The 20928-nt window shown below is 39.8% G+C and overlaps 1 protein-coding gene across 2 annotated transcripts in view; it reads right to left on the bottom strand.

Moving 5' to 3' along the window:
* Nucleotides 1–272: 272 nt before the first annotated feature.
* The window catches only part of EBF2 (EBF transcription factor 2), a 188434-nt gene continuing 167778 nt past the window's right edge, over nucleotides 273–20928 (bottom strand). For both annotated transcript variants that reach the window (XM_033135351.1, XM_033135352.1), the window contains 6 exons: nucleotides 19686–19774; nucleotides 18060–18125; nucleotides 17800–17977; nucleotides 15985–16170; nucleotides 7663–7830; nucleotides 273–2074 (listed from right to left, as the gene is read on the bottom strand). In XM_033135351.1, coding sequence (XP_032991242.1) covers nucleotides 2043–2074; nucleotides 7663–7830; nucleotides 15985–16170; nucleotides 17800–17977; nucleotides 18060–18125; nucleotides 19686–19774 — 719 coding nt within the window. In that variant the 3' untranslated portion in view covers nucleotides 273–2042. The remainder of the gene's footprint in view (nucleotides 2075–7662; nucleotides 7831–15984; nucleotides 16171–17799; nucleotides 17978–18059; nucleotides 18126–19685; nucleotides 19775–20928) is intronic.

The following is a 20928-nucleotide window of genomic DNA, read 5'->3' as shown; positions in this document are numbered from 1 at the left end:
CTTTCTCTGGTGTGTTTCCCTGTATTGTGGTGCTTTAAGCCCTGACTATGAGGGACTGTCAGCCAGAGTTATAAGCATGCCAGGTATCCAAAACCTTGGAATCTCATGTGCATAGAAATAATAGTTGGGTCATATTGAGTAATTCCAGAATAAAGGCAAAGAAGACCGTTGGGGTTGGGTAGATGTGGGCATGTATCACCGGAGCAAACAGGAGGGAGGCAGAATTTACGAAGTCATCTAAAATTGGCTCGTATGCACTAAAGATGTTTTTCCATGAGAAATGCATGGAATTTCTAGTGTTAGAACCCCAACCAAGAATGCCAAACTGGAGTCTGTGTATAGACTATATTGTGGTGCCAATGAGTCAACAAGGAGAACCCTGGCATGGGAAAAAAAATGACATCCTTATTGGTAATCCAAATAAGTCTGGATACATCCCCAGGATCACACAGGCTTTCAAGAGTCAGCCACTCTTAGCAGCTCCTGCAGTGTTTCTCTCCCTAGGGGCCACTCCCAGAACTAGATAGAGAGCCCATCGCAGGCCTAGATAACTGAGCTGCTTCGAACACAGATGCCCCCCCATCTCGGACCTTGCTAAGAATCTGAGTTTCCATTTCTTTGAACATCAGGAGAGGGATTTAGGGCTTTTAACATTTCTCTTCCACACCCCATCCCATTCCTGCCTCAAAACTGTGTCAAGTGGGATGCTTAATTTTTTCAAGAAAGTTTAGTTCCATGAAAGGGGAAATCTGCAAAAAGAAAAAAAAAAGATTTGGACATTCTAAGAGTCCAAGAAACAGAGTCGTCTTCTTCAAACCCTGTTTCTGAAGTTCTGTGGGGCTTCTACCTTGGTGTTGAACAAGGTAACCCAAGAGGAAGGAGAGTATGGCTCTGTCAAGAATTCCAAAGGGGCTCCTCGGTTTGGGAAAGTCATGTGGCTTTGGCTCTTCTTGAAGGTCTTTCCCTGGGATGCAAAGCTGGGGACACACGGAAACACGGGAATTCTCTGCACGCTCAGGGGAGAATGTTGAAGCTAATATAAGTTTTTAAAAAATTTGCAAAGAGTGAATACCAAAAGGGACATGTAGACTATTTAGAAAGCAGATGGAGCTGGGAATGAATTGATGGGCTTGAGTGTCTGTATATGTGTATGGACTTGAATCTTTCTGCATCGGGTTGTTCTGAAGGAATCTACATCAGGTACCTGTTCTTGCCCATGGGTCAATAAAATGATGGAAAAGAGGGGGATGCAGGATGGGGGATAAGAGTCTAGTAAGTAACTGCAGTAATCATCACACACCTTTTAAACTTGTTACTACATGTTTGCATCGGTTTCATTTTACATCAAGAAGAGAAATTCCTCTCTTCCAAAAAGGTCTTAATTTCTACCTCTACTTACAATAAGTTACACGTTTATTTATTTAAATAATTGTAAAACATTTTAAATTTTTTCCCTTTTTTTGTTTTTTTGTTTGTTTGTTTGTTTTTTAAAGAGATTAAACTATAAGCAAACACACATACAACAACATTTCATCATTCAATTCAGGTTTCGTTTTAAGAAAGTCTTCCATGCTGGTACCCTGTTTTGTTCAATTTTTTTTTCTGCATAAACTAAATTGGTATCTGAAAGGCTTCATAGAAAATAGAAACTTTCAACTTTTTTTTTCCTACAAAGAAAAACAAATAGTATCCAAAATATTAAGCATGAATTGTTTGCCAATTTTTTTCTTAAATATTTTACAAACATAGGAAGGTGGTTCTTACAATGTTCATAACAAAGAATTAATTGCATTTCTGCTTTTAGCACTGACTACGTCAATGACATCTTTTGTCCTTGTCCCCAAGGGGTCAGTTTGTGTAGCCACCATCAGAGCTACGTGAGAAATGTGAGACCAGATAAGACGCCGCTCCTCATATACCCAAATCTGTCCATCATGTTCATTTTGGGGGCACAACTCTCCCCACAGAGCTCATAGTGCTTTCTTCATTATTGGTCCATCAGAGTAAGTAGTTTTGTGCTATAAGAAAGCAGTTCTTCCTCTTTACATCGGGGGCACAACAAGTCCGGTCATGGCTGCAAGGAAAGGGTGACACGGGAATGAGACTTGGAGGCTTTTTACATTAAAGACTATAACCCAGAGAGAAGGGCCGGCAATGGGATTGACGGAGTCTGATGTAATCCAGGGAGATGGTGCCCTCCACTGATACGGGAACACATTTCTTCCAGGTTTGGTCTAGCAGACAGTCTACTGAGGTACCAAAAGCTTACAGATCACTGAAATATAAACAAACCTTGTGGACAGATTGCTTGGGAAGCCAACAGTTATGTTTTGTTTGTTTTATATTAATGGGTTGTATACATGACCTAATGGACATAAACATGCAAACTAAATTGAACTATATGTATATTTTTCATTATTAGAGTAAAATAATTTCTAGATTATATGGTTCCAAATCACTTAGTTGGAACAGGAAAGAGAACTCCAGATGCCAAGCCTATTGAGTTACTTACTAGGCATCATTTATAACAAATCAGACTTTCTCTCTGTCCTAGGTTTCTATTCATTCTAACTGAAATTGATTAGCTTTTTTTCCCTAACTAGCACAACTTTCTTTGGTGCTCACTGCTGCTACCTACCGTGTTTCCCCAAAAATAAGACCTAGCAGGACCATCAGCTCTAATGCATCTTTTGGAGCAAAAATTAATATAAGACCCAGTCTTTATATTATATATTATATTATATTGTATTGTATTATGTTATATTAAAGATCCAGTCTTATATTATAGTAAAATAAGACCGGGTCTTGTATTAATTTTTGCTCCAAAAGATGCATTAGAGCTGATGGTCCGGCTTGGTCTTATTTTGGGGGAAACACGGTATGTGATGCTCATTCACTCATAAATGCTGATCCACTGGAATAGAGGACTTAATTTAGTTCCTAGTTTGGGAGTCACTCCCATCTCCATTCTTCATCTCCTGTTCAAGTGCGACGCCCAGTGCCTCCTCCATCTAGTCAAGAGGACACAGACAATACCTGCCTGGGTGGCATCAGGTCCAAGGCTTTCCCTTGAAATGGGAAATAAAGCAGCATGAGCACAACGTAGAAAAATCACACAGAAAATATGCCCGTCTGGCCTTGGCTTTCAGGTGATGAACCCATAGAACTTTCACATTCTTGGAAACTGACAGAATAGTTTCCTGGCATCAAAACTTCAAACCATATCTAGAATTTGATCCTTTGAGCTTTATTCTCTATATCTCATCAAGGGCTAATCAAATAGCATAGAAGCATTTTGCTGAGTGGTGCTTACTAAGCTTATAAGCAAATGGCCAAAATTCTTCCTACTTCCCCCCAACACACCTCCCTCCTCTTCCTCCCTCTTTTCCTCCTTCTTTCCTTCTCCTTCCCCTTCTTTCCTCCTCCTCCCTCTCCTCTACCCCTTTTCTCATGCCAGGTAGTCTTCTCAGGCGAAACTGTCAGCCGTCTATTTCCCTGCACATACAGCCTTTATTGAATGTTTGTGAGATCTGGATTAAGGTCTTACACAGCTAGCAAAGCCTTAATTATTTTTGCCTGTATTACTATATATTGAATCGATGTAACTTTTCAATAAAGGCAGTTCAATTCTGGACACTCCCTGATGATTTGGAGATATAGCAACCCTGGTAATTATCCTAGAGTGTAGGAGGTTTTCTTATTTTATTTTATTTTTTTTTTCCTGGAGGGAGCTGGAAAATGAATCAGGTGCCTAGTGCATAATATTATCTTGACAATCTATACTCATCAACTGTAAATGCCTGCTAGATGAGGTGGAGCGTGGGACAATGACGCTGCACGTATAACTCTCTGGCAGGGGATTCTGGCTCACATTTTCAACTTTAACTTGTCTATTACACTTAAAACTCATCAGCCCCTTCCTTTTTCTGGGCCCTCAGAGAGTTACCTACGAAGCTTATTAAAAGGCCAGTGCTGCTCAAAGAACAAGATCCAGCACATGTCAGAAGAACAACGGACTCCATATATTTTACTTCTTCCTCGTCTCACATCGGGCACTGGGTGGGCTAGATCTCTGCTGCATGGTGACCCTGACCTTTTGCTCATGGAAACCACAGCCAACAGACACAAAGCAGATATTAAATGGAGGAAAAGTAAGCACTTTCGTGGCAGGGGGAGGGAAGAAGGCTTAACTGTACTTCATCCATTATCTTCTTACCTTCGGGAAAGCAATAATCCCCTCTTTGGTCCAAGCGGAAAGTAGGAATGGATGACAGGTGAGAGAGGAATTGTACTATTTTGTCCCCAGAGAGACAGCGGGGTGTCAGAGCACAGGCTCTGGAGTCAAAATGTCTGCGGTCAAGTCATCAGTCACTTACTGTGTAGCCTCGGGCAAGCTACTTAAGTAAAAGTAGTGATAATGGCATGACCTTCCCCTTTGGGTCACATGTGAGCCTTGAACAAGATCATTCGTGTAAAGCGCAGAGTTCAGCGTCTTGCACATGGTGCTCAACAACAGTTAGCAAGTGTCAGAGGGCATTGGTGGCACATGCCCTCTGCACGTGACTAAGACCATCGCACAACAAGTCGAGGGAAGAACCTCTTCCCTGGCCTGTGATCACACAAACACCTCAGACCACACTGTCACTCTCCCACTGTCTCTCAAGAGATGGAGCGTCCTTCTTATCCATCCCTGCAACCTCAGATTCCTTCATTCTGTGACTGTGGGCTGTGCCTTCAATATCAGAGCATGGTTTTCCCCCTCTCAGCATCAATGGCACTTTGTAAGGTAGGGCTTTGAGCTTCTAGGCACCTGGTCCCTAATGAGGAAGAGTGGGAGTCAAGGCCTCTAAAAGACATCCTTCATCAACCCCCACCCTCTCTCTGCTGGGCTGTGTGAAATATCCTTCACCTTTCTTGTTCTTCACACAAATTACTTCACAAGAACCTTTGGCGATACCATGATGCCCCCAAAATAAGACCTAACCGAAAATAAGCCTTAGCATGATTTTTCAGGATGCTTGTCAAATAAAATAAGCCCTACCATATTTCTCCAAAAATAAGACCAGGTCTTATATTAATTTTTGCTCCAAAAGACGCATTAGACCTTATTTTATATTATGAGCATCCTGAAAAACCATGCCACGGCTTATTTTCTGGTTAGGTCTTATTTTCAGGGAAACACGGTAGCTTTCAGCTTTCCTATTTAACAGACTAGGAAATGGCAGCTCTCAGATGGTAATGATTTGTAGAGATTCACACAGCCTGGAAGGAGGTGAGCGAGAACTCCAATACACAGCTGATGAAGTCAAGTCTAGTGCTCGCCCAATGGCTGATACTCCGAATTCTCCTCTTCTCTCTCCACATATTGCTTGCCATGTTCATAGTTGTTTGTAATTATTTCAGTCTACAATCGTAATGTAAGTGCTTCCCATCTCCTCCTCCTCCTCCTTCCCACGTCCTCCTTCTAAGGTTCAAATCACCAGAAAAATGTGGAGGAAATGACAGGATCCAAAAGAGGCTCGGGACTTCCCAGTGGTTCTATAGAAATGAAACGAGAGCCCAGAGTCTGTGCCTACATGGAACCAACTATTATAAGTCATCACTCCTACAGACACAGTCAAGAATGTGCAGCTCAGCCATTCTCTCAGCCTAAGCTTTCTGACCTGTGGTGACCAGAAGCTCGCATGGCTGAGGACCCTCGAGAGTGTCTTCTGACTATTACGACTACTGTTGCCCCCACAGGAAAACCTCACTATAACCACACAGACCCTTGCAGCTCTTTGGGCCAACTCAACACTGACTGGGTGACACCACAGGGCGCCTTGGGCATAGAGCAATAGGGAGGGTAGGGATTCCCCACCAGGGGACCAATGAAAAATTCATCCTGGCATCCCTGAGGACCGAGAGTGGAGCAGGCTGCAAAGGTCGGTCTCCCTGGACAGGACAAATTTGGAAGAATTGAGACAACCAGCTCTACTTCCCCAACTCCTGTGCTTTGTGAGAGAAGAGGTGGGGGAGGGGTGGCAAATGGAAGTCAAGTCATACTTTTTTTCATCAAAGTGATGCTGAAAATATTTGCAAGGGTTACCTGGACTGAGGAAAGGGCTGTGCCCCTCCGTCTTCCTCTCACACCTCCATCCCTCCTTAGTCTTTCTTGGGCTTCTCACTCTGCATTTCCCCAAGGAGACCTGTGTGGCCCCCACTTGGTTTAAGAGATATGACTAAAACCAGAGAACTTGGAAAGTTCACTGAAGTGGCCGTGGGGAAGGGGAAGGTACAGCAAATATTCGGCAATTGTTTCCATTTCCCAGTCAGGAGATGAAGCCATCATGGAACAAGTTCTGAGCATGTGCTCTAAGGATGGGATGGAAACCACTGGCTTGATGAGAGATGGAGCAGGTGAAGACACTTAGCTACAGGCTGAGCCTGTTTCTCTATGAATCAGGCATCTGGATGAAAACTAATATATCTATATTTTCCCCCCTCAAATAGACAGATGTTTACAACTACTTCCATGTCGGGTAGCATATAGACCCAACGACTTTGTCTGGTTAAAAGCAAAATTATTTTCAGGGAGTCCTGCACGCTGGGTTTTCAGTTCTCATTTGACAGTTTCTCTTGCCAAGTGACTTCCAGGAGACTCCATCGTCTCCGATGGTAGGATGGGACAGGAACCTCCCGCACTTCCCAGAGCTCTGCTCAGCCACAACCAGTGAATGATCCTTCACGGTGTCCCCAAAGGACGAGGAACCTATTTGTTATCATAAAGCCAGTGGGCAGATGCTGTCCCAGAGACAGCACAGCTCACCGAAGGCTCTGCTGACTTCAGAGGCATTGGTCCACAAGGGGTTAACCAAACTTCTGCCCTTTTTGGTTTTATCCAACACTGCTGAGTCGTGAGTTTTTATGTCGACGCAAGGAGCAGCCTAAACATAATGTGGGTCGGCAGGATCCACCGCGTTCAGCAGTTTCCAATTTGTTCTTTTGCCATCAGCTGCCTCCCATTCACACTGAGATGATTAGATTCTCATGTACTCATCACATTTGTGTTACATCATGTCATATTATATTTTAGGACATCGCTTAGAAATGGCTTTGACGGGGGATTCATTTTTGTCCTTAGACACAGTACGACGTCTTTTTTGCTTTCTTCTCTACTCCACCCTGATCAGGCACCTGCTATCAATTTGACCAACATGTAACCAGAACACTCAGAGCTCACTGGGGCTCCTGATGGAGCCTGTGCATTTGTGCCATGGGAACATCTAAGTACCGCAGATGGCAAGCCGATTAGGTCAGCAGTGATCACCACGTGACATCGGAAGTGGTGACCAGGCACCCTCTGGGAAACAGTGACATGGCCTTGTGGAAAGCAAAGGTCCAGGGAGTCCAGACACTCCTGGGGGGGTATGTATGGCTCTCCCGTAATTAATTCTGGGACCTTTAGGAGTTGTCTGACTTCTCTGTTATCCCCCATCCTGCTCCCAAGTGGAGTACTAGCCCAGGTGTACAAACCGTTTGTGCACCAAGATGAGAACATCAAAGCATCTCTTTGCAGGTAAATGGCTAGAGATATAGGAGGATGCTGTGCTGTCTGCTCTGACTTTGCTGGTTCTGTGGCACAGGTATCACGCTTCGTCCCAAACTGGAACCTTTGCTTACCTCTGAATCCATTTCCATTGCCACTGGAGCAGGCGGGAGAAGGGGAGCCTTGGGGCCTGATGACAGGGGCAAAGGCACTCTTCTGTTTGACAGCAGGAAAAACTGAAGAGGAAAATGGGAGGATGGAAGACGTGCTGGAAGATCCAACAGTAGGACTTGATGACATGACTGGAAAGCAAATGCACAATCCTCTTTTAGAAAGGGACATATCGAGGAGTTCTTTTCAGTACATAGAACGTGTACACAGTTACTGAGAAATTACTAATGGGTTCCAGGCATTGTTCCAGATTCCAGGGCTTAAAACAATGTTGAATGTGCCAATGACTCTGCCCTGTCCAGTGGGAGAAGAGTCCACAAATGAAACAACTAAGAGGGTAAAAATCCTATTGGAGGAATGTATATGATGCTATGGAATCAGCAGGCAGAGTGGTTTTCTGCCTGGGAGAGTCAGGAAGGCACCAACTGATTTTGTGATAGGCCTTAATCCCATGAGTAGAAGCTTGACAAGAGAAGACCAACATCTGAAAACTCATCACATCTACTCAAGAACTAAAACTTCTTTTTCACCCTAAAAAGAAGTCCTGTCTGGGAGCTTTGGACTTCCCTGGCAATTCGGGGGGCTCTGGAGTTCTGGGGTATAGGGTTAATATCTTCTCAGAGAGTGCCATCTCTACGGGCATTTCCTCATTAAGTGTAAAAGTTTGTTAACATTGAAGAGAGTACCTCCCTCTCCCTCTACTCTCTGAGCTCCTGGGAAATAAAGCTGCAAGTCAGCCTCCTATGATGTAATGCACAGAAAAAAAACACTAATATTAACATTAACATTACTTAAAGGAAGCCAAAAGCTAATGTTGTAATTTCCAAGAAAAATAAAGGCAATTTACACAATGAGTGCTCCACCTCTTATAGTCAGATTCTCCACCAAGTTACAACACACAAGAAGATAATTTTATCTTCTGTGTTCAACTTGCTCAACAAAGGGGTAAAATAGAGTTCACAGAGGTAAAATTGTTAGATACAGCGTCTTAGAGTAGAAGGTCAAGTTGCAGGGACTCACTTTAGCGTACTCTCCAGAATTCTGAACTGTCCATGACGTGCTCAGAATTACCAGAATCTAAATGCAAAGCCCATCTAAAGGCTGGGAGTGCTAACTTGTTTCATAGCCTCAGTGGCCCAGCTACTCCACAATTAAATTTTGAAAGTGAGGACGTGAGTGTGACGTATGGTTCAAAGACCAAGTACAAGGTGAATTGAAGGTCAAATGTTCTGATGTCCTGTGTAAGGCTCCATCCCAGCTTCCCCTCTCTCATAATAAAGATATACTTTGGGCTATGTTCACACAATTGCATTATAAAGCAATCAGGTAGCATACCTCCACATGACGTCTTTTACAGCCGACTGCAAATCAAAGACTTCAATAAAAGCGCTTTATCTAAAAACTACTTAATGTTAGGTAGTCCTGATTTAAAGAGCTATGTGGAAGAAAGCATCTGAATACACCTCTGTCTCTCCTCATATAATATGAATCAAAAAAAAAAATTGGAAAGGAGGATAAAGTCCTGTAATAATCTCACATAATACTTGGAAGATGCAAATGAAGAAGACATTGGGTTAATTCATTAGTATTATTATAGGCTAGGATACAGGGTTAAGCATTGAGAGTGGAACTTAGTCATAGTTCCAAGCAAAATCTCCTCTGCTAGCCTTGGTTTTAGCATCAATGGAATGTGTATAGGAGCAGGAAGGGAGGGGACCTCCCCCCTTTCTGTGAGGCAGAGAATTTGAGGCCAAAGAAAAGCTGACACTCAGGAGGGCCCGAGTCTGACCCCAGTCCAAACTCGGCCATAATGTGTGATCCATGCAGGCACCAAAATGGCACCTCGGCTTCTGTGTCTGCAATAGCAAAACCTCCCCGCATGCATCACAACACAGAAGGGGTGTTACAATGTGAATTAGGCACGTACACACACACACACACACACACACACACACACACACACACTCGATTCCATTTCTATTCAGCATATGACTCACTTTTACAAATATTTCTTTGCTAATAACAGATCCCAACCTAAAGTAGCTTCATTAGATCAAACGCGGCTGCCTCTCCGAGGAGGAGTCACCTCAAGCTTCACTAAATGACATATAAAGGAATTGTTGAGAGTTGAATAAGCACAGAGCTATAACATACCCATTTAAAATACTTTTTACAAAACTTTGTCAAATGCCAAATTAGTACATCCAAATCAATTTAAAATTTAATACAACTATAATAAAAATCCTAAAAGGAATTTTAATGTGTGCCTGTCAACAAACATAATTTCTATGTTTACCTATTTAAAACAACAACAACACTGTAAAAGCCGGAAAATCTTGTTAAAACTTTTTTTAAGTAGTAAGGAGGCATTTATCTTAACAAATATTAAAATTTATAATAAATTTACATCAGTGAAATCAGTGTTATACTAGCATAAATATAGGCAGACAAATCCTTGGAGAAAACAGAGCTCAGAAACAGACCTGGGTATATGTGAGAATTAAAATTTAATAAACCTGACATTTCAAATTAATAGGGAAATGAATGCATGGAAACAATAATACACTAGCCACGTGGAGACTAAATTTAGAGTGTTTCCTCATGTTAAACACTAACGTAAATCTAAGTGGATTAAAGAGTTATTTGTAAAAACAAAATTCTAAAGGTGCTTGTAGAAAAATTAGGAAGGTTATATAATTTATATAATCCTTTCAACCCCCAAGCCTAAACAGAAGGTCACGAGATAGATTTGCCACGTGACAAAAAAAACTTCTGTAACACACAGAGAACAGGGAAATAAGCAAGTGGGGAAAATATTTGTGGTAATTATTTAGATGTGTTGATATCCTCACTAGCTAAGTTTTTAGCGATTCATTAGAAAAAGAAAAGCATCCCAATAGAAAAGTGGGCACAGGACATGAAAAAGAAAATCACAAAAGGAGAAATAAAAATGACCAAAAGACCTTGATAGACCAATAAATGTTCAAACTAGTAAATCAAATGCACGTTAAGACAGCAATGAGCTGTTATTCCCCACTTAAAAAGCTGATAAAGATTAAGAAATATTAACAGGGCAGGAAACAGATACTTTTCCTTTACTAGGGGGAAGTATTAACCTCTCTGGAGGGACTTTGGCAATAGGTACCAAAGTATTTGTATTTTTAAATGTGTGTATTTCTACACCCAGTAACGTAATTTCTAGAAGTTAATTCCAAGGAAATAGTTATAAATGCACAAACAGATAGATCCAACGGCATTTTTATAATTGGGAAAAAACAGAAGTGACCAACAATAGGGTAAACTCCATTAAGTCCATAGAATGGAGCGCTATGCAAACATTAAAACTAACGTTGGAGAAGACTTTTTAATGACATGGAAAGACATGTCTCCTCAGATGAATAACACAGATTACATAATAACATAAACATCGAACCCACTTTTATTTTTTAAAAACACAAAGCAAAAATCTAGAAGGATGTGATTTACAGCCAAAGTTTTAATGATGATATCTTTGACTGATGGGATTATGAATACTCTTAAATTAAATTTATTCTTTTTACTTGTCTATATTTTCAAAAATTTCTGCAATGAATATGTATGACTTTTGACGTAGCAGAAACCAGTAAAGCTGTTAAAATAAGCACATGGGAAAATCTCTATTTCTTTGGTAAAATATAATATAATCCTTAGCAGTAGGCATAATAGCTGTCTTAGATACTAACATTCCTCTTCGATTTAAAGCTTTACGTCCTGCAAACGAAAAAAAAAGGTAGTCCATTTACCTTTCTGTTACAAAAAAAGCAAAGAGACTAATAAATTCTTAAATTCCTGGGAAAAGCTTGTTCACTGTAGTTAATTTCATTAAGCAAACATGACTCCTAATATCTGTTCTCAATTCTTAGGACACAGGTCTGCACCCTTGAAGGACTTTATAGAGCCTAGCTTCATATCTGTGACTTTGGTAGTTTTGCTACTTTTCTTCTACTCCCTCTTTCATTGATCTTATGGCAGAATCCCATTAGCTGTATATCCAAGCAGACACTGCAATTTTCAAAATGTGCCTATCCATGACTAGAAGGTTATACTTTAAAAGTTAACAATGGTTATCTCTGCATAGAAATAAAGTGTGTCATTTTTTTTCTTTATTACGTATACATGCTTTTCTAAGAGTCTATAATGAGAACATTACTGTTATAATAGGATGGTTTTTCTTTTCTAAAGAAAAAGACAATAGAAATTTATCAAAATGTTAACAAGATTGTTTTTTTATGGTGGGAGTAGACTTCCTTTTTAAAACTGCTTTCATGGGCTCCAAATTTTCTACAATAATCAGTTAATATTCTACAATAGACACTGTCATGGTATTTGAAAATATAAAAATATTGAGGGCATAATCTAAGACTCTGTGAGTGAAGTAGGAGTGCCTGAGGAGTGGTTGGATTTCTGTCTTATGGATTCTGTTTCAAACTTTGGATTTGCTAGGTGGCTGTTCTGCTTTGGAAGAAGTGGTCCCCTGGGTGTTGCAGGCTTGTTGAGTAGGCCATCTTTGGGAACACCAAAGTGCACCATTTTGGGAAAACTGATCACACATACTCACAATTGAGAATTTCTCTGGATATCTCTCTCTCTCTCTCTGTGGATAAAGGCCAAAGTAAAGGCCAGCACGTCTGGCCCAGAAATCTCTGCGAACATGGGGAGTTAAGGAAAAACCACTTTTCTTCTTATAAGGATTGATTGGCTTGCACAGTCCCAGCTGGACTCCACCGGGCACACATCCTCCTTTGCATTGAGCCATTGCATTTGTTGGCGCTAAGGGGTCTGTCAGCATTTCATTATAACCCCTATTGTCAGGGGTTTAGAATTCAGCCATAAAAACTTGCACTGAGCTGGAACTTGGCACACACTGCTACCGCCAGGAAGTGAAGTTTGTATGTGAAATTGAAAAAACATCTGTTTGGCCATTTTTGAAGTAGTGTGAGAGCAAAACTAGTAAAGATGCAGGTTTTTGATACTCTGCGTTGGCCATAATGCAAGTGAACTTGACCAAAAGGCTTGGCTTTCTTTCTTTTTCATGTCTCTGGCAAGTGATTGCTCCATGGCATGCCCCGGCCTTATTAGACTAGTTTAAAAAATAAAATGAAAAACCGTAGAATGGTGTTTCAGACACAAGAAACTGAATTGACGAAATGGTTTCCCCTGGGCTTTTCTTTTTTTTTTTTTTTTTTGTATTTCCCGGAGAAGTGAAAACTTTGCTGGTTAGAAACACAGGTCCGATGCGATTGTAATGAACTCCCTGGGGTATTCAGGATTTTTGCAGTAGGGGGATCTTACTGTAATGAATGCAGTGTTTGGGATCCCATCCCCAATCTGCGGCTCCTGCAGACCCTCCCTCAGAAAATGAAGGTGCAAGGGTCACACAGACCCAGTAGGAGCAAGGAGGAGGTTCTTGGCTGTATTTCCCCACTCCTCTTGGGCAGGACACCTTTTTCTTTTTATTCTGTGCATGCTGTCTTGTTTAATTTGAAGATTTGAGGTGTTCATATCTTGCCTGTAGCAGTGGGATTGAGGGATCAAGAAGGGATACTGGAAGGAAGCTGTCACTTGCCGGTGGGGGAAGAGTTCCTCCCTAACAAATGAATTATCCACTAAGAAACATCAAGCAACGGACACTCAATGGGCATTTTGATTCATCTATTCATTGTCTGTCTATCTATTCATCTCTCTCCCTCTCTCTCCTCCTCTACCTCCCCACTCTCTCTCCCCCCCCACCCAAGCCTCCCTATCTTTTTCTCTCTCTCTCTCTCTCCCTCCCCACCACTACGCTACACACTGTCTTATGATATTGATCATTTTTGATCTACGAAAATGACAATTTCCTATAGTTCAACTTCATACACCTTATTTATTCAATAAATACTCATGTATGATTGCACATGTGAAATTGTCATTTTTTGGAAATCAAAGAGAGATAATTTCATATGGTTCAGCATAATAACGTATTATAAATATATAAAATATTTCTTACATTATTGAATAATTTAAAAACATGGTATTCTGAATCTGATAACATGTATTCTAGTCCTATTTTTACAATTTATTAGCTATGAATCCTTGAGTAAGTGATTTTATAACGCTTAATATCTTAGAAGGGCAATGGTGATAATAATTATTATTACTATTATTATATCTACATCATAATAAGGTTGTTATGAGGATCAAACTAAACTCTATATGTGAACATGATTTTAGGCTGTAGAGTGGAATGCAACCCCAAATTACTTATTCTTGTCACCAATGACTGGTGACATTATTTACACAATGGCTCTCTTGCCTTTGTATCACTTATAGGAGCTGTTAAAGATGTGGTTCCTTCTGCACACAGGATCCCCTCCATCTCCACAGAGATGCATGGGAGAAACCTAGATTTTCTCCTGAGCTACTGAAAAAATAATGTGTGGACATAAAATCTTATAACAAATAGTGTTTCTGTCTTTGCTTTACCATCTTGTAAGCTTTTGAACCAAATTAATGGCTCCCTGGAATGACCAAATGGCACTCATTCTGCCCTTGGCTTCATCTAATACTCTTTTCCATATTGTTTTCTTTTACCTCAGTTTCTTTTGTTTCTACTTTATACTTTCATACTACCCATCTGGACACTAATATTCCCGAAAACATTTTTGAAACAAGATAAGGTAAAAACAAGTAGAGAAATAAATAAAACAAGCAAGCAACAGTTTGTTTTCCTACATCACCCTGATCTCATTGATCTGGGCCACATGACAAGACACAGCACAGAACTCATGTCCTTGCAGCAACATGTCTTTAGTTGTACTAGAAGAACCAACCTCTACTACCTCTGCTACCTGGTTACTGTGTCCTCATCACATGGAGTGTTGAGTGTAATTAATCAAACAGATAACTCAGAAATAACTTATGAGTGTGTATTGCCAGGGAACCACAGACCCAAAGTCTGAGAAAGGCAGCCTCCATAGCCTTGGCATGACACTTCTGATCTGTGGTGGAAATGGCTGCTTGCCATCCTTGACTCGCCCTTGTTCCTGGCATGAGGGAACCACTCTGGGTGAACAGAGGGTCAGTTGCAGAGCCTTGCAACAAGATCCAGCATTTCAAGAACACCTACTCAATCATTCAGACTCTCCGTGGTGGCTTCTCTTCTGGCCTGAAGTATTTCCTTAACTAGCTTTGAAAAACACATATTCTCTTGGGCTCCTTGGAACATTGTGTAAGTACTGGGCTTAGTCTCCAAAGCAATCTGAATGAGTTTTCATAACTTCCTAGGACATCTACCTTGCTACTAGCCCACAGGTTAGGATGAAGAGATTCTGTCTCTGTCCATTCCTCTATCCATTGACCGTAGGTTGCTTCCATACCTTGGCTATTGTAAATAATGCTGCAATGAACATAGGGGTGCATATATCTTTTTGAATTAGCGTTTTCATTTTCTTTGGACAAATACGCAGAAGTGGAATTGCTGGGTTGTGATAAGTTTGCTCAGTGACAGATGATGACTAGACTTAGTGTGGTGATCACAATATAAGGTATATACATGTCGAATCATTATATTGTGTATCGGAAACTAACATATACACAGAATACCAACTATATATTTTTTTAAAACCGTATATAGTATAAGGTTTTGTCTCCATGTATCACACTCTTACAAGCAGTCAAGTTCCATCTCTCCAGAAGGAGGAAAGAGCTACATGACAAAGTAAGAAGGAAGCGTGGTATGATACACAAAATAACTTGAAGTCATAAATTCTGTATCCAAATTATTGCCCTGATCTATTCTAGCTGTGTGATCTTGAGTCAGTTAACTGCTGTGCACGAAAACTCCCTCATCTACAAGGAGATAATATTGACCTCAGAAAGTTCTTATGAAGATTAAATAAATATCACGTCTGAAAGTGCCTAGTGAAAAGTGTACATTAGGTTAACTGAAAAGGAATCTCAATTCCTCATTCCCATCTACACAAACCATATACACTCTTTCTCTGTAAAAAAAAAAAAAAAAAAAAAAAAAAAAAAAAAGGGGAATAGTTTCACCCCCTTTCTTTGCCCCAGAAGGCTTTGAGCAACCAAATGAGTCCGAATCCAGCTAAGGGAAATGAACAAACAGCAGGAAGGACATTTCATCAGGAAATTGGACTCTTCCTCCACAAATCAGTGAGATGTAGGAATGCAATTCTCCCTCAAAAGGTTGAATAGCAAAACCCAGGGACAGAGAGCAGAGAGAGGTGGGCAGTGGAGAGGTCACTTACTTCCATAAGGGGAGCCTGTGGGGGAGCCATTTAGAAATCCTGGTGACCCTGGAACGCCCAGGTTGGCCATGGGGACGTTGCTGTAGCCATTCATACTGTTACTGGAGGTGCTGTAATTAGACTGCTGAGGAGTGGAGCTGGAAGAGTAGCCTCGCGGAGAGATGCTGCTTGTATTGCGGATGTATCCTAGGCAACAAAGAAAATTCTGGGTAAATGAACCAGCGCGCACGCGCATGGCACAGGCCAAATATGGAAGCACAGATCCACATTGGCCTCCAGGCTACAGAGGACCACCAAGCCCACCCCAGACAGGGTAGAAAGTGTGCATTTTGCCTTCATCCTTTTATACCTTCCTCTCCCTTCCCCATCCTATATAAAGTAATGCCCCTGATAGTCCCTCTCTCCTCTTCTTTCACATTTGCTGTCAACAGCGCCCATTCATACCAAGGAATGAATGACTAATGGCAATGTGCACTGACATATCCCAAACCATATTTCAAATAACACTAGACCCTATAAGATATTAATAGGTATCACTGAGAAAAGCATTCTACGATCAAACAAAGCTTGGCAGATGTTGCATACTGTAACCATTCCTCGAAGATTTATATATAAAGGGCATAGCAAATAACTAAATCAGTTTAACTTTGCTAATCTAGTGTTTCCTAAATTTAACATACCATAGCTTCTTTTTTGGGAGTGGTGAGGAAAAGGTATTCTAATGACATCTCAAGGACCACTAGTATTCTGCAGATTACAGCTTTGGAAATGTTAGTGCAAAGTTGTTACCATGCCCCATGTGGGGGTGGAGAACATTTTCATTCAAAAATGTTGATAAGTTCACCTAAAGATGCTATTGTTGACCAAAGACTTGGAAGAATTAGCGATTGAGTTTGGGTAAATTCAGCCTGTAAGTGGGATGGGGGAAGGGAGAATGAATCCTCCCCATACTTCTGAAACCGGAGCACCGATATGTCAACTAATCTATCCTGAAATAATCCACTTTGGGTAACTGTCTCTAGAACTATTTAGGAAATGACCCAAATTTGAAAACAAAAAACAAAACAGAAAAAAAAATACGGTAATATTCTATCCGCCCCACCCTTCTGTAAGAACTAACCCTAAGCATAAGAGTGAGGAATTCCCTTCCAATGGCTGAATGAAATTAGTAACAAAACTATCGCAGGTTTAGGGACATCATTAAGAACATTCATTTCTTATAAAAAATTATTTATAATATATTTAGCACCTTCATAAAATCAACTTCAATGCCCCAAATTTTTACGTGATATACTTTACATGGTAAAGCACAGTTAACTGTTTGTTGCTATACATTTGTTGCTATACATTTGCATATGAGATAATACACAAACAGAAGTTACCAAATAAACCCAAGTCATTCACCTTGGTTACTAGGAAGGGAGAGTTATGGATAGTAAGTGATAATGGCAATAATTCAGCTTCTTTTCACTATTCAATCTGGTGATCGCAATCGCAGAAGTGTAAATTTTACTCAAATAACACCTGTAAATCTAGTTTCATTATGCCTAAACTCTCCTAAATTCCTAATACTCAATCTCATACTTAAGTATTTCCAGTAAAAGGGATTCTATCTGGTATGTTAAAAGCTCAAACTCTAACAATATACCACCTATAATGTTGAGATAACTCAATAGTATATGATCGCATTGCTTATCTGGGGATACACTCTTTTGATGGTATACAAATCCAGCTTTAACTCCTTCCACTCCAGCAGAGCCAATCTTTTAAATCTATAAGATGTTTGACTTTTGACTCTGAGAAAAGTAGTAGTACCTTGATTATTTCCCTGTGTTGACTCTGAGATGCTGACCCCAAGTTGGCTGCCATAAGAATTGATGCCCATCATGCCACTGTGAGCTGGAGAGCTGGAAAGAGCTGGGATCTGGCTGGGATTCCTGGGGACACTGTACAGGGCTTCAGCAATGTCTGCGGCTCGCTTCAAAATGATGTCCTACAAAATGGCAGGTTGAGGTGAGCGTTTTATCCAGCATGAAGAATCAAACTCAACAGAGTGCAAGATGTGAGAGTCTAACCTGGTTATTGTGTGGTGTCCCATAGAGGGCCTCCACTAGATCTGCAGCTCTTTTCAACAGCATTTCCTAGGAAAAGAAAAGAAAGGGTTGGGTATATGCAAAGAAAAAAACCTCGAATGGTAAACACAAAGGAAAATGTTGTATAAAAATAACAAGTCCAGACATCCCCCGAAAATGTAAATAACTAGCCAAGAGGTCCTATATTTGGCTTGAGAGGTAAAATATAATCATACATATAAATCCTTCTATAAATATGTATCTACATGGAATTCACCTAGATAAAATGGTTCCATAAATGGTTGTGCTACGAAAACAACCAACTTGAGGGTGGAGTTGGTTAAAATTAATAAAAGTCATGAAAGTTTTATTAAGAACTACTCTCAGACCATTCCATTAAAAAATCTGGTACCCTAATTAACCAAGTATTCTTAAAATGATTGATGGACTTGTGGTTAGCTGCTTGCCAAGGAGTTGTCCATAGTACTGAAATTATCTTGGCAATGCCTTCCGCAAAATTTTATTCTAGTAAAGATGAATTCTTTCAATAATATTCCCTCCTGTTCACTTTAACCAGAGAGAATTAGTATTCAGTAATCCCTTTCCTCCCATTTTGTCTTTTCCACCTCCTGTTTTTAACAGCCTTTTAAATTGCTATTAACCTACTTTCCAGATATCATCTAATTTAATGATGGGACTGGGGATTTTTCCAAGTGGAAAATAAAGGTGTGGTGTGATATAGAAGCAACTGTGGTACTTGAATTTTACTCACAGTACAGAAAACAGAACATGGCATATTATAATGTGTGTGCTTAAAATGCAAATACAAATGTTAAAATTCAATACTTTCTCATTAATCGAATGCCCAATAAATTGATGTATTTTTTTAAAAAAAGAAAGCTAAAATAATGCACCAGATTCATGATATAATTTTCATAAGCAAGTTCTTTTAAAAGTGATGCATTTCATAGAAATCTTAGATAAAGGTGTTTTTCACTTTATTGAATGCCTATGTAAATAGTAGGCCCTCGATGAATACTTGATTGTGGATTAATGTGCCACTTCAATTATCGGTAAATAAAATTATATTTAAATACAAAGGAGTGGGAACTTACACTTTTAGGCAATTATACAATTATTTATTTTCATAAAGTTGGCAGTGTTTTATAAGCTGAATATTCATGGTGTATCTGTTTTATAGGCCCACATTTTCAGATTCCATATTTCCACAGAGATTAATCATAACATATTTCATAGTTAGTAGATATTTTATGTGCATCTTGTATCTAAAGCAGGGGTGTCAGAACTGGGGCCCGCGGGCCAACTGCGGCCCGCAATCCATTGTTAATTGGCCCGCAGCAAATTCCAAAAATATATTTAGTTTACTTAAATAAACCAGGTGAGGCAATACGTACTTCACCTCGAGTGAGTGGCCCGGCTGTTTGTGTGTTTTACCGCATATGGCCCTTGGTACAAAACATTGAAAAAAGTTTTGACACCCCTGATCTAAAGCTTAGCCAAATCTCAAGGCCTAATTTAATTTTCAAGGAATTTCAGTTGCTGGATTGATCTAAATTTGCTGAGACCCTACAAAAAGGTTTTCACATGTCAATTTCCAAAGCGTTTTACCTTAGCTAATCTCTCCGGATCTCCAGGATGCCTCGGGATGACTTTCTGCAGCCTCTGGAAACCATAGTCTATGGTGGGTTCGTTTAATGCTGAAAAATAAAAGTCTCCTTTTTGAGTAGGTATCCTGGCCATAGAGAAAGCTTCTAATTAAGTCTTCCACAGGTAATAGAAAGGTTCTGATATTATCTAAGAATTTATGCATACTGGATGCAATCAATTAAAGATTTCTGCTACTGACATTGATTAATTCACACTTATAAGTTTGGAGTTAATAGTCATTTCATGTTTTACCATTAGAATAATATTTCAAAATTTTAGGATTATTACAATTATTTTATCATTTTTGCCTTAAGTGCACACACTTATAATTTCCTGCTCACGCTGACATAATCAGAAATATTACACAATTAACCATATCCCAGTTTCTTACGAAGACAATAAACTATCTTCACATGCTTTTCCCTTCTTTCCCAAGTATGACTTTATTACTATTACTTCTTCTCCTAAATATCACCTGTTTTTAATTATTCTCTTAAATATTTACATTTGTGTGCGTGTGTGTGTGTGTGGGAGGGGTGCCAAGAAAATGTATACAAGTAGACACTTTGGTCAATGTTGCTCAAAGAGTAGTTCGCCATAATCAGAAGTGTCTGGACGCTGATGGTAACCAAGTCAAACGAGATTTGTATTCATCTTTTGTTATCTATCTATCTATCTATCTATCTATCTATCTATCTATCTATCTATCTATCTATATATATATACATATATATATATATATATACCTATATATATATACATATATATACCTTCTGTGAGTTTATTTTCATAAAACCCTGTTGCTATGCATAATACACTTTCAGAATTTCCAAGTATATTTCATTGCACGAACATTTGTTTCATGTCAGTCTCCACCATATACTCTAAGTTCCATAGGAGCAGAACTCATACTTGTTTGGCTTTGCCACTGTGTTCTCACTGTTGAAGTCAGAGCCTGGCACATAGTAGGCACTTTGTGTCAACACTTATACAGTGAGTGACTGAGTGAATAAACGAATGAATGAATGAATGACATACTTCAGCATTTCTACTGTACTAAAGAGTTTTCAGAGTTGATTCCTTTATCCTTTCTCCTTCTTCCTCTCTTCCTTTACGTTTTAAGTTTGTGGTTTAAATTTTATGGTTTTAAAATTAATGCATGATCAAAATAAAGGAAACAGATACAATAAATAAAATAACCACT

The sequence above is a fragment of the Rhinolophus ferrumequinum genome, chromosome 18 (assembly GCF_004115265.2).
Source record: "Rhinolophus ferrumequinum isolate MPI-CBG mRhiFer1 chromosome 18, mRhiFer1_v1.p, whole genome shotgun sequence".
Classification (NCBI taxonomy): Eukaryota; Metazoa; Chordata; class Mammalia; order Chiroptera; family Rhinolophidae; genus Rhinolophus; species Rhinolophus ferrumequinum.
The sequence above is the reverse complement of the archived record's forward strand: the minus strand, read 5'-3'. Positions and strand labels throughout refer to the sequence as shown.